General features: G+C 40.5%; 1 protein-coding gene across 2 annotated transcripts; it reads right to left on the reverse strand.

Moving 5' to 3' along the window:
- Positions 1 to 2,410: 2,410 nt before the first annotated feature.
- Positions 2,411 to 11,798, reverse strand: LOC119260751 (granzyme A-like). Of its 2 annotated transcripts, XM_037529796.2 has the most exons (6): positions 11,722 to 11,798; positions 8,926 to 9,073; positions 6,917 to 7,058; positions 5,168 to 5,440; positions 3,896 to 4,073; positions 2,411 to 2,684 (listed from the first exon to the last, which is right to left on the reverse strand). In XM_037529796.2, the coding sequence occupies exons 1-5, from the start codon at positions 11,774 to 11,776 to the stop codon at positions 3,921 to 3,923; spliced, it is 771 nt and encodes a 256-aa protein (XP_037385693.1). In that variant the 5' UTR covers positions 11,777 to 11,798; the 3' UTR covers positions 2,411 to 2,684; positions 3,896 to 3,920. The 2 variants fall into 2 exon arrangements, with proteins under 2 accessions (XP_037385693.1, XP_037385692.1); XM_037529795.2 differs by lacking the exon at positions 2,411 to 2,684 and having other exon boundaries at positions 3,087 to 4,073.
- Between the last annotated feature and the right edge of the window lie 1,443 nt (positions 11,799 to 13,241).

Below are 13,241 nucleotides of genomic sequence, written 5' to 3' on the forward strand. Positions count from 1 at the left end.
GTTGGACTCCGAAGGTGCCTGCAGTCTCTGCAGTGCCGGTTCATCCCTAGCCACCTGCGAGGGTCCCACATGGTGCACAGACCTCTCCTGCCATGCCCGCTGCTCCCCTCAGCAGTGTATTTAGTCAGTCTGCCTGTTCTGTTCCCCGCTTTGGTTTTGGTGAATTCTCTCACCCTCCCGTGCTTCTGACTGTAGCCAGTGCTTGTATAAATAAATACATAAATAAAAAATTTATTTCATAAAAAAATTTATTTATGCATTTATTTATACAAGCACTGGGGTACAGGCCAGAGGCATGGGAGGGAGAGAGAATTTACCAGAGACAGAGAGGAGAGCAGAACAGGCAGACTGATGAAAAACACTGCTGAGGGGAGCAGTGGGCGCGCCAGTAGAGGTCTGCTGCGTCATGAGGGAATCTCCCTGGATGGCCGGAGATCGAACCTGCACTGCAGAGGCTGTGGACAGCTTCATAGTGCTGCGCTCAACCCGCTGCGCCACTGATGAGGCCCCCCTTTTTTTCTAATTTAAAAGTTGAGCTTTAGGAGACTCACTGGTGGCACAAGGGGTTGAGCACTGTACTATGAAGAAACCCGCAGCTTCTGCAGCTTGAGTTTGATCCCCCGGCGAGCCAGGGAGCTACCCACATGGTGCAGCAGATCTCTCCTGTCTCCCCCACTGCTCGCCTCAGAAGTGTATTTCAGTCAGTCTGCCTGTCCTGCTCACCACTCTGTCTCCGGTGAATCCTCTTATCCCCCATACCTCTGGCCTGTACCCCAGCTCTTGTATGCATAAATAAAGCTTTAAAAAATTAAAAGTTGAGCTTTAGGTTTTTAGTATATCTATAAAATTGGGCATCATCATCATCATTAATTCATTGTTATCATTTCCAAAGAAGCCTTGTACCCATTAGCAGTCACTCTCCATTGACCTCTTTCCCCTGTTTTCCTGTTTTAGACAACTACTAATCTATTTTCTGTTTCCAGAGATTTGTCTATTCTGTACATTTCATATAAATGGAAGTATACAATATATAATCTGTTATGACTGACTTCTTTCAATTAGCTAATGTTTTTGAGGTTGTTTCATATTAGAGCTTATCAGTATTTTATCCCTTTTTGTTGCTATTTAATATTTCATCATATGCATACACCAAGTTTTTATTTAGCCTTTCATCATTTAACAGACACCGGGACTGTTTCTACATTTTATATATTGTGAGCAATGCCACTGTTAACATTAATGTTCATTTTTTGTGTGTGGACATGTTTTCATTTTTCTTGGACATTTAGCTAGAAATGTGGTTACTGGAAACTCTATGGAAACTCTGTGATTACCATTTTGATGAACTTCTAAATTGCTTTCCAAAGTGGCCTTTTCACTTTTCATTCCCATCAACAAAGTAATTACAAGTTCCTATGTCTAAATCATTGCTAGTACATATTTATTTATTTTCTGAAAATTGCTATTCTGTAGAGTATGGGGAAAGAGCCATATTGGAGTTAAAAGAGAATATAAGGGGAAAAATTGCAGCATAGACTTCTCACCTGAGGAGCTGTGATGTAAAATAAAGAAAAGACCTGGGGAAATGCCTAAACAGGAAGTCTTATTTTCTTTTTTAAGAGGGGGCAGGATAAACCATGTTTATATGTTTATGGGGATGGAAGACATTGAAGACATGATGGGATTGCAAAATTTGCTAGAGCATGTCTTTGAGCAGGTCAGAGGGACTCCTGAGACCTGATGTAGCAGTGTGCTCCTTGCTGAAAATCTGGAGACCTAACATGTATCCAAATTCAGAGAATACTAATGTCCAAAATGGAAATCAGATTTATTACACTATTTTCTGACAGAATAAGTGGCTTTTTTTTTTAATTTGTGCAGGAAACATCCACTTTCTTCTCAAGGCACTTCAACTTAAAGGAAGAAGTTTCCGTGGTTGGACAGGAATATGTAATTCCATGCTGAAGTCATATTATTTTCAGTGATATGCTCCTTGCTAACTTATTGGTGTCTTGCCAGAGGAACCGACCTTAACTCCAGTTTCTTCACATCATCATCAACACTTATAGTTGTTTGTTTTTTACCACAGGCATCCTAGGGGGGTGTGAACTCTGATGATGGACAACTCTGACCTTCAAATTCTAGGGCATCTACTTTACACCTTTTGTGTTACCATTTCTAGTTTATAGATGTGAAAATGGAGACACAGACTAATTCCCTGATCAAAGCCTTAAACTCCAGTGATGGAACTGGGCTCTGACCTGTAGACCAAAGATTTTTCCATCATGTTGTTATGTGGTGTGTAGAATTCCATCAAGGATTCAGAGTTTGTATAGGTTTGTCTAAATGCAGGACAGATATCAGGAAGAAGACTCTTTTTTTTTTAAAAGAATATTTATGCATACAAGAACTGGGGTACAAGCCAGAGGTGTGGGGGGGGGCAGTGAGAGGATTCACCAGAGACAGAGTGGGGAACAGAACAGGCAGATTGACTGAAGTACACTGATCAAGGGAGCAGTGGGAAAGTCAGGAGAGGTCTGCTGTGACATGTGGGCTGCTTCCTGGCCGGGGATCGAACTTGTGCGGCAGAGGCTGCAGATAGCTTCATAGGTTGCGTCTTAATCACTCGTGCCATCAGGGAGGCCCCTCAGGAGGAAGACTCTGGAAGCTACATGTGACAGCAGCTGAAGGTGAAAAATATTATTTATCTTTCTTCCTGTTACCTTCTTAATACAGGAGACAGTACTGCTTTGTCATCTATTCTTCAGAACCTGAAGTATATGTCCTTTTATTTATAGATCTCTACTTGTCTTCCACTAGACTCTAAGTACTTTTGAAGGTAGTGATCATTTGTGATTATCACTCATGATCAGTGATGACACTTGTGCCAGACATAATGCCTGGACATCGTGGGTCTTCAAGAAATGTTTGAGGAATTAAATTGGATAAGTAAGTCAGGTTATTAGAGAATGTGTTCATTATAAATCAGCTCTTTGGAGAACTAGCACAACAAAAAGATAAGATATAAATGGTAGGGGGTAAAAAAAAGTCACTTTCCCTTCCATTATACATCACAATTTATTAAGAATAACAAAGAATTAAACTTTGTATCTGACATGTATCTTTTGATTAGGGAAGGCAAAATACATACCAAGATACTGCCTGGAATGAGGGCTATTGGTACATGAAACCTCAATCTACTAGACAGATGTTTTTGTTAGATAAAAAAGCGATGCTTTTACTTGATACTTCCTTCAGCTTCAGTTAGAAGAGACAGGAAGTGCAGATTTTAGCAAGAACATTACGGCAACAAACACCAAAACACAGCTCTGATTGGAATACATAACTTGCATCATTAACAATTTCTCTCTGAGCTATCCCTAATCTTAAATTCTAAACTCTCCAAATTTCTTAAACACACACTGAATCTTCTTTCTTGTCTTACAATCAAATATTTTTACAAAACATAAAAATAGCAGTACATAGTAAGAAGTGAACTCCTGCTCCCTCCCCTGCCCCCATATCTCTCCTTACTCCCACATTGAATGGAATATCAGGCTCTAAGTTTCAAGGCTTATAGATAATTTGAGCTTCCTTTTGAAGAGCAGAGGATATTCTAAATTTTCCTGGGATTGACTTCTTTTTAAGGGCAAACTCAAAATTGTCAGTGCACAAATTCTGAATAAAGCCAAGAGTTCCTGAACAGCAGAACTTTTTCTCAAGGGACATCTCTTGCAGGCAGACAGAATGCGCAGGATGTAGTCTTAGCAGGAAGTTGTTTCTTTCTTTGCTGATTTTGTTTCAGAAAGGCTGTCTTATACACAAGGTTAGACTGAGGGGCTTCTTCTGATAGGTCAAATTAAAACCTCCCTTGCTTGACATTTCAGGTGGTTACCTCAGTTTGCTGCTTTGAAGTGGTATCACACGACTCCTGCAATGGTTTCCTTGATCCACTTGAGGTATCTTTTTGTAAGGAGAGTGTAGATGCCAGGCTTCCTGCGGTTTCCACACTCCCCAAAGGAAGTGACACCTTTGAAAATGTTGTTACATATCAGAGGACTTCCAGAATCTCCCTGAAATAGAAGGTTTTATGTTTTAAATATGCATGCTTGCCAAAGATATTTATTCATCATCATCTTATTCGTTCATTCACTCATTCACTCACACACTCTTCTTACTTAAAGGCTAATTTAATATCTTAATATTTTTTATTGAAGTAACATAGCTTTATAACATTATATAGGTTTTAGATAGTATCTCTTTTATTGTCCAGCCTCAGAATCAGTTAACATAGATTAAATTTCAATCATTTTCCTTTCAAAAAAAGGCAATTCTGGAGAAGATATGCAACTCATTTTCCCCAGCAAAGCAAAGAAAGAGTAACAAAGGAGGCTTCACCTGTGAACAATAATTGTTTCCTTCAGTCTACCTGTTTCCCCAATTCTAGGTCAATAGATGTTATGGGAAGATACTGAATGTAGGATTACTAGAAGTTTTGAGGTGGATCTCAACTACTCCCTGCTCTGAGGAGGGACACGAAGTTGTCCCAGACCAAGGAGCACTTGTAAAATAGCAAACAATTTTTAGACTTTATCAGCCCACATTTAATATTCTGACTTTGTGACCCCATAGGCATCATGAGTTCCAAATAGAGTCAAAGCTGCTCAAGTCTGTTCTTGGCACATTAGGAGTCAGAACAGTGCAGGGTTTGGGAGTCAGATGGGGTCTGTCCAAGTCCAGGTCCATCCCACTGATATGCAGCTTATTTTACTTGGAGAATTTGAGCAACTTTCTATGCCTTACTTTCCTCATCTATAAAATAGAGTTGATAATTCATAATATCTATCTCATGGGGCTACTTGAGGGGTAAATAGCATAGTATATAGAACTTGATATTATTCCTGGTCCCTGATAAATGCCAGCTGTCATGGTTACTTTTGAGAGGTTTGGCAGTGAAATGGTATCTTGTAAATTACCACTAGTAATAAGGGACTGTTTCTTGAACAGAAGGTTTCACCTGAGAAAAAGGTGCATGCACCATACCAGTATAAATAGCAGGCTCTGGACATGAGAAGTAATAGAGGTTGTCCACCTTGTTCTTCCTGTGCATTCTATTTAACTGTATTTCTTATTGCCAACAAATGGTTAAAATATTTAATTTACTTACCTCACATGAATCATCTTCACCATTTTTTCCACCAGCACAGATCATGCTGTTGTCAATAACTGGCTTAAAATTGTAGTGCTGTTCATTATTGCATGTTCCCCGGTCTATTACAGTGAGATTGACTTCTCTCAAGGTATTTGAAAATCCGCATGATTTGCTCTTGGTGCTTCCCCATCCTGCTACATGACACTTGGTGTAGGATTTGACATCATCTCCTTTTTTTGGTAGCCGAAGTATTTGTATAGCCTTGTTCAATTTCGCTTTACCTGACAGCTAGAAAAGAGATCATACAGTTTTATGCCAAAAGAGCAGTAGCAACACCCAGAAATGGATTATATTCTTGCTGATTTAGCTTGTTTTTACAAAGGACATGGCTGACGTCATGTTCCAAACCTAATTAACAAGTAATTGATTTTTAAAAAGTCCCAGCACATCTTTTTTTTTTTTTTTTAAAGACTTATCCATCCATGCATACAAGAGCTGGGGCACAGGCCAGAGATACAGGGGGTGAGAGGATTCACCAGAGACAGAGCGGGGAACAAAACAGGCAGACTGACTGAAACACACTGCTGAGAACAGTGGGCGAGACAGGAGAGGTCTGCTGCGCTGTGTGGGTTGCTCCCTGGCTGGCCGGGGATCGAACTCGCAGATTGCTTCATAGTGAGGTGCTTAACCCCTTGTGCCACCAGGGAGACCCTCCTGAGATTTTTTTTTTAACTCTTGCTGGGGAGGTTCCTCATCAGTCTCCCTTTGCTCTAGTGTGAACATCCTGTTCACACTCTTCCTTCCAGTCCTGCTGCCTTAATCATTCTAAGAACAAGCCTGCTCATGTCACTGTTCTGCTTGAAACACTTTCTCATAAAGTTCTACCTTCTTGCCATGGTCTGCAATGCCTGCCCATGGTCCTCTGGCTGGTGCCCTTTTATATCAAATCTCATGATAACTCTTTATTTTTCTCTCACTTCTTTCAAATACGTTTTCCAAAACACCCCATTATTCCCTGTTGATGACTATACTTGACCTCCTTGACCCTCCACATGCTTCCTCAGACCCCCTTTCTCAGTTATCTGTCACTGAGGAGTGACTCAGATCAGAGCAATTGATTCATTTGTCTCCTCCCACTAAACGGCGAGTGTCTTTCAAGAGGACCTGATCATTATTTTTCTTCTGAGGAAAAGAAAACCAGCCTGGCACACGCAGCTGGGCCAAAAGTTTTCCTGTTGGAAATAAACACTCTCACAGATCATCAGTATCAGACAAGGTGATCCTAAGGATGTGAGCAAAACCCAGGCCGCTCTGCAGACATGTTTGAGTTGAGTCACAAGCAGGGTCATCGTGCACATCACAAAAATGACCAAACACCCCCTATTAGCTAAGATGAGTGACTGCTGCTTCTTTGTCGATCACAGTTTTAGCTTCTCTCCAGTCTTCCCACCTCCTCAATAACTAAGAGTCATTAAAAATGCTCAGTTATAGAATTATCCCACTTCTTGACAACACCAGTTCTAAGCAAACTCCTATCACCACTTTGGATTGACATGTGCTTTTGTCAATATCTGTTGAACTGAATTCCAAGAGGGGAAACATCTGTGGCAATAGTGCTGGGTCCCAGCTCTTCTTCTTTTCCCATGCCCTGGCATTTGCCAACTTTGGCTATGAGATCCAGGATGTAAAACTACTTTCAGGTCAATCTGAAAAAATTTCAAAATTTTACTATTTCAAAATAAATATTGAAAGAAACACATTTACCTGAAGGAGTTGAATATCCCCTTGAAATGACTGTGGATCATAACATGGAAAGGGGATGGCCTTTTTAATGGAAAATACTTGGTCATATTTCTCTTTATGGGTTGTAGAGTGGGACCCAAGAATAACTTGGGGTTCTCCCTTCCTGGAAAAAACAAGGATGACATATAGTTTATGCAAGAAAATGGATGAATTAGCGAGGAACTTAACTTATTTAATTCAGATTAGTTCTTTCAAATGGCTTCCTATTTATAAACAAGAACAGCAAGGCAGGGAATATTTATGTTTTTTTTATTTTTATTTTAATGACTTTAATGTAAAACTCCCAATATGTGTTTTTCCAAAACAGCTTCAACTTTATCCCATCTTTAGAAAAAAGAAGCAACAGGAAGGCAGGCCCATGCAGGAACACTGGATTGCAAAGGCCCAGGGAGGTATGTTTGGGGGCTGACCAGAGAGGGCTGCTGCTGCTAAAAGAAGAGCTGCCAGTTTCTCCACCTGCTTTGGGTTTACGGAATTCAACACCCAACACCAATAATACAGCAAAATTAGCAGGTTTACTGTGCTGCAACGAAATAGTGTGGCTTGCTTAAATCTTCAAAGATGACAAAGATGGATGAGACAGATTTTTAATTAGGTAGGATGAAAAAAACGAATCTTAAATTTTATTTTTTTTAAATTTTTAAAAATTTTTTATGTCATTGTTAATTTTTAAACAATATTTGCTTCCCCCTACCCCCTCAGGTGTAGTATCCATAGAGTTTTCTACACCAAGGCACCTGGGCACCATCACCTCAGTCCCCTGTTCTCCTTCCTCCTTCCCTCTGATCCCTCTCCCTGCTCCTCCCCTGCAGGATGTCTCTGGTTTATTATTGTCTGTTTTTGCTTTGTTGTGTTTTGTACTGTTATTATTTTTTTACACTGACGTCTTATTTGGTTCCCCTATATGTAGGTGAAACCATTCGATATTTTTCTTTTTCCTTCTGTCTTATTTCACTGAGCATAATTCCGTCTAGCTCCTGAATCTTGAATTTTAAAACAGAATCTAAACGTGTGAGCATGTATACGCACACACGCACACACACATACACACTCACACTCATACAGAAGCAAACAAAGTAGGGTTGACCCCACATCTAGTCTGTGAACTTGATAGCTAATCTGGGAGAAGTGGTCTCAGCTTCTTTTAATTTGCTGGCTAGAGTTAGCACCAAGTGGGCCTATTAATCAAGCGTGCTAATGGCTAGCTTTATTTCCAGTATTCATTATGCTGAAGTTTCTACTTGACAAGTTCTCAGTTTATACAACACTATTATTTGAATCTTCTCTGTGAGAAGATAGTTTTTAAATCTTTTTTTTTTTTTCTTTCAATTAGGGGAAAAGGAAGAGGGAAATAACAGGTAATGGTTCCCAATGAGAGGTATTGACTGAGAAAATAGCATCATATTCACATGATAAATATTATGGACGTATAACAGTCAAACCACAGTTAGGAAAATATTAGTTTGGACCATAGGAAATAGCTATTTTTTGAAGTCTGACAATCAAATACCAATAATTTCTTGTGGTTCAATGTAATATGTAATAATGTAGGATAACACTACTTCTATAGTAGCTAGTAATTTGCTTGTAATCCTAGTAGCCACTTTGTTTGACTATGTAAAATATACTTAAAATTTTTGCAACAGAATATAGCAAAATATTAACAGTGGTTGCTCTGAGGTTAATGAGATTATGACTGCTATTTTTCACCTTTCCCATTTTTAAAAATTTTAATAATATCCCAATTTAGAGTGAAAGCCTTTTAAAACACACGAGAAAACGGCTATGCATGTCAATCTTATTCTATAGGATCTGGCCTTTGCTTATAGAGGAAATATTGTAACAGAACATGACATTGACTGTGCTTGCTCATTTTGTCTCCTTAATTTGCTTTTGGACTTCAGAGTCATTTTCACCCCCCTCTCTGAGTCAAACCACCTTGAGAATCAGGGGAGCTCAGAATTACTTACATGTCACAGTGGGCAGCTGTCAGCACCCAGTGCTCATCGATCAAAGTCCCTGCACAGATTTTCAGCCCTTTGATGAGAGCCATGTAGGGTCTGGTATGAGGCTGTACTGCATTTCCTCCAATAATTCCCTCGCAGGAATCTGGAAAAACTAAGAGTGATCCAGAGTGAAATCAAATTTTATCTAGTCACATTTCACGCTGAGAAAGCTGAGCAGATTTAGCACGAGTATGTAGACACTCAGTCTGCAGGGAAGAGCAGATCAAAGCAACCCAGATGGTGCCCCGGTTGGTGCTGTTGACCTGCAGCTCTCTTGTCTATGTTCCCTGCAACACTCACTCATGTGATAGCGTTTCTTCATGATGAATTGAGTACTCACTGTCAGGGCAAGTTCTACTGTAAATAGATATTTCTATTATATTAGACTTTTGTTATTTTTCCCTGCCTGTCATGTCTAAATTAATTTCTCCCTTTGAAATTGGTAGGGCAAAAATGATGTCAGTGACATATAATTTTAGTGTCCTAATAATCAGTCACAGAACTTAATGTGCCATTTCTCTGGGTGAACCTGCAGAAACTCTGGTTCAGAATCCTGGAGGGGAACCTGGGAACCTGCATTCCAAATAAACACCCCATGTGATTCTAATGCAGGTTGTTCTCAGAGCAGTTCTGGGATTTATGAGGCCTGGGCCAAGTCTGGAAAAGCAGTGAGTTATCTATTTTTACCTACTTGGGCAGGCATGACTAGCAGAAGGCACTTGACAATCTAGTCATTCCACCAGAGACGTGACTAGATGGCCAGAGGCACTGTGTGAGCAGTCTAGAGGGCATGGCCAGGGCTGCAATGTCTCAGCAGGAGACTCATGATTTGATTCTGGTACCCAAACTTTCTGTTCTTCAGTTTGCATGAGGACTATTCTCCACCCTATGAGTCAGAGGCCAGTATAGTGAGAGCCTACTTAGATTTTCTAGATGAAAAATTCCTTTTTAGTTTATATATATGTTCCTGTGTAAATAAAGGTACCTTTGCATTAATACCTGAAATAATTTCTTTCCTTGGTACAGTTGGTTCTATCCAAGGTATTCTGAGGTAGAAATTGTCAAGGAATAGTCTCTCAAGAAACACAAAGATTAAAGATTTATCCAATATCACACCTAAGAGCAGAATGGGGAGAAATCCCTTCTCTTGTCTGTCACTCCCAGCCTCTGCAGCACCGGTTTGATCCCCGGCTGCCGGGCAAGGGACCTCTCCTGCCACCCGCTGCTCCCCTCAGCAGTGTACTTCGACGGTCTGCTTATTCTGTTCTCCGCTCTGGCTCTGGTGAATTCTCTCACCCTCCCGCGCTTCTGACTGTACCCAGTGCTTGTATAAATGAATAAATAAATCTTTTTTAAAAAAAAGTCTCACAATTCCATGGGGAGATTATTATTTGAATGATAGTTTACTAAGTTATGTTAAAATATAGTAAAACTATAGTAATAAGCAGAACAAAAATATCTATGATTAGTTCCAGAAAGTGATATTCATTACAGTGCAAGTTAGAACTTTAGACAGTGCAATGACCCTGTCCAAGTTCACACAACTAATAAGTGACAAAAGAGTGTTCTACCCCAATTTCACATCATTTAAAAACCACATCCTTTCCATTGTGAAGCTCTATTTTTCCAAAGTACTGGTTTTCTACCTTTTTAATTTTTTAAATATAGGGTCATTTGATGATCTGATAAAATATAGATACATATGTACATATATATTTGCATATACTTTTTGGAGATTCACAAACTTCTTGATGCCCATCCATGGCCTTGGAGGAACGCATAGTTTTCGGTTTAAGAATCATAGCTATCACTCATAGCAGGAATCTAGAGAACTTAAATAAGGGACCAGGAAAATGAATAACTATAAGAAAGTGAAAATCAAAATCAACAAAAAACTATGAACCAGAGACAGTTTTTCGGGAGTGGGGGGCAGGAGGGGAGGGATTGGGGTCAGAATGGGGGGGTTGCAAATGTATGGGGAATATAAAAATAAAATTTATTATTAAAAAAAAAAGTGGTTAAAACAGTAAAAAAAAATAAAAAAATAAAGTTGAAAAAAAAAAAAAAAGAATCATAGCTATGAAGTTATCTTTGAGAGACCAGAAATCATAATATCTTGTTGTTTATGTTAAGAATATAAACTCTGGGTTCAAATCCTAGCCCGACTATTCACTAGCTGATGACTTTATAAGTTTACTTAAATCTGTGTTAGTTTTCTCATATGTAAAATGAGGCTGATAACAATGAGTTAATATATGTATAACACTTAAAATATTGCTATGCTTATGTTTTATTAAATGTTGACATATGTTTATATATATCTCCCTTGGATTACTACACTGATGTTATTGCTTTCTTCATCACCCCTACCACCAGAAATAGATACAAACACATTCTGAAACCAAAAGTTCTAATATTTGAGAGTTATCACTATTCAATTGTATTTAATTGCCTTGTCAGTTTTTCACGTGATGGTTTTGCTCTGTAAATCTTGCCTGAATTTATGAGAATCACCATTACTAAAAATTCTTTTTAAGATCGACACTTTCATAGTATTGCCATAGACATATAAGGTATGTTTTCATCGTCAAAAGCCAATATGCCCTTTGGAAAGCAAAGACAAATGATAACATTTTAAATTATTGGAAATTAAGTTATGTTTTCTTTTTCCTTCTTTATTTAATATCAAACATAAATTACACCATTTTAGAATATCCCATTTTCTCATGAGCAAAACAAACGTATAGAACTATGCCTTACCTCCAGCAAACAGGAGAAACGCAGTAGGGAACGAGAAAGGAAAAAGAATGTTCATGGTTCCTCTCCCCCACGCAAGAACAGTTATTTTCATAACTGGCATTAGAAATATATAATAAAACACAAAGGATGTGGGTTTTTCTTTTTTTTTCCTTTCTTTACTGAGCTGCTAAAGGTTTTGGTTTTATTGCTAGAAGACACAGCTGTATTTTAACTACAGTCTGGTTACTTGTGTAGGGTCAGGAATAGACCACAGTGCAGGTTTTCTGATCCAGCAGACCGGGTAAAGGAGAAGTCAGAGGCCTCAGTGGCTTTTTGCAGGTCTTTTATTGGGGTTCACCAGGCATATGGCAGGCAGGGGTGCTGGGGGGCCGGGAGGCTGGCAGGCCTCCCAGCCCCCAGCAAGTCTTCACTCTATCTGGACTCTCCGGCGTTCTCTGCTTCTCTCTCAGCTTCTGCTACTTCTTTCTCGGCTTCTTGGCTTCTCTTCGACTTCTGTTCGTTCTTGGCTTCTACTGGCATCCTCATGACGCCGCCCTTAAAAGCACAGTCTTAGCCCAGGTGAATCCCATCTACCTCTGCCCACACCCTACTCCAGGTGCCCGCCATCAGGCATGCATTCAGGACCTCAAGGATCCATCATCTATCCTGATGGCAGGAGGGCAGAAAAGCCTGACATTTTTCCTTACCCTACAGCCCACCCCCTCAGGGTTTTCTGCCATATAATCTACATATATATAATTTAGCAAACATAAACAATGCAGCCGTGGCCCACAAAAGCAAATACATCACAATATAACAAAATACAACAGGACACAAATAAGTCCAGGCAGGGCCCTAACCTAGTGCAAAAGACTATTATTGGTACCAGCAGATGAGCCACCAAATCTGCTGCCGAAGGCACTGCTCATACGAGGGAGGGGAATCACTCACGGCATCTACTGTATCACACCAGGAGCTGTCAGGCTTCCTGGCCTTCTCTAGCTGTAGTCTCGGCTACAAGCCACACACAGCATCCACCCCCAGGATGCTCTAGCTCTGGGACTGGCGATTCTATTCTGTTGGGGGTAACCGCCAACCCTCAGGGTTTCTGTCTGCAGTCGCTCCAACACTCGGCCTTCGTGGCCACCCATGCGACTCGCAGACCCCTGCACTCAGGCCAACCCACTGCACAAGCACATGGGTCGGGGATCCAAACTCTACATGCGGCTTGGGCCCCACCCCAAGACACGTTCCCCACCCGTCCCCCAAGGACGGGTTCCTCAGCTCCTCACCCTCTCTCGACAACCAGCAGGACATCCCCCACAGGTGATTTTACGAGACTCACAGGCTGCTTAACAGCCGCTCAAGGCTTCCCAAACTTAGCATCAGCACCAGCTTTTGCCTTCTCAGTTGGCTTTTCTCCTCTGCCTGACTGCTGGGCATACACAGGCTGCTTTTGGCCACCAAGGCCTACTGGCCACCCCCAGATTCCCATCTCCTGGGGTTTACAAACGAAACTGTTCCACCCCCAGGGTTCCAAA

Source organism: Talpa occidentalis, unplaced genomic scaffold, assembly GCF_014898055.3.
Source record: "Talpa occidentalis isolate TD23 unplaced genomic scaffold, MPIMG_talOcc4v2.1 talOcc4.6, whole genome shotgun sequence".
Lineage (NCBI taxonomy): Eukaryota > Metazoa > Chordata > Mammalia > Eulipotyphla > Talpidae > Talpa > Talpa occidentalis.

Bases quoted from the DNA above. Each gene is read 5' to 3' on its own strand.
- LOC119260751 (XM_037529796.2), bottom strand. From the start codon at position 11,776: ATGAACATTCTTTTTCCTTTCTCGTTCCCTACTGCGTTTCTCCTGTTT. The intron at 9,074-11,721 runs GTAAGGCATAGT...GATCACTCTTAG, and splicing joins GTTTCTCCTGTTTGCTGGAG to TTTTTCCAGATTCCTGCGAG. The intron at 4,074-5,167 runs GTAAGTAAATTA...CTTCTATTTCAG, and splicing joins GTGAAGATGATTCATGTGAG to GGAGATTCTGGAAGTCCTCT.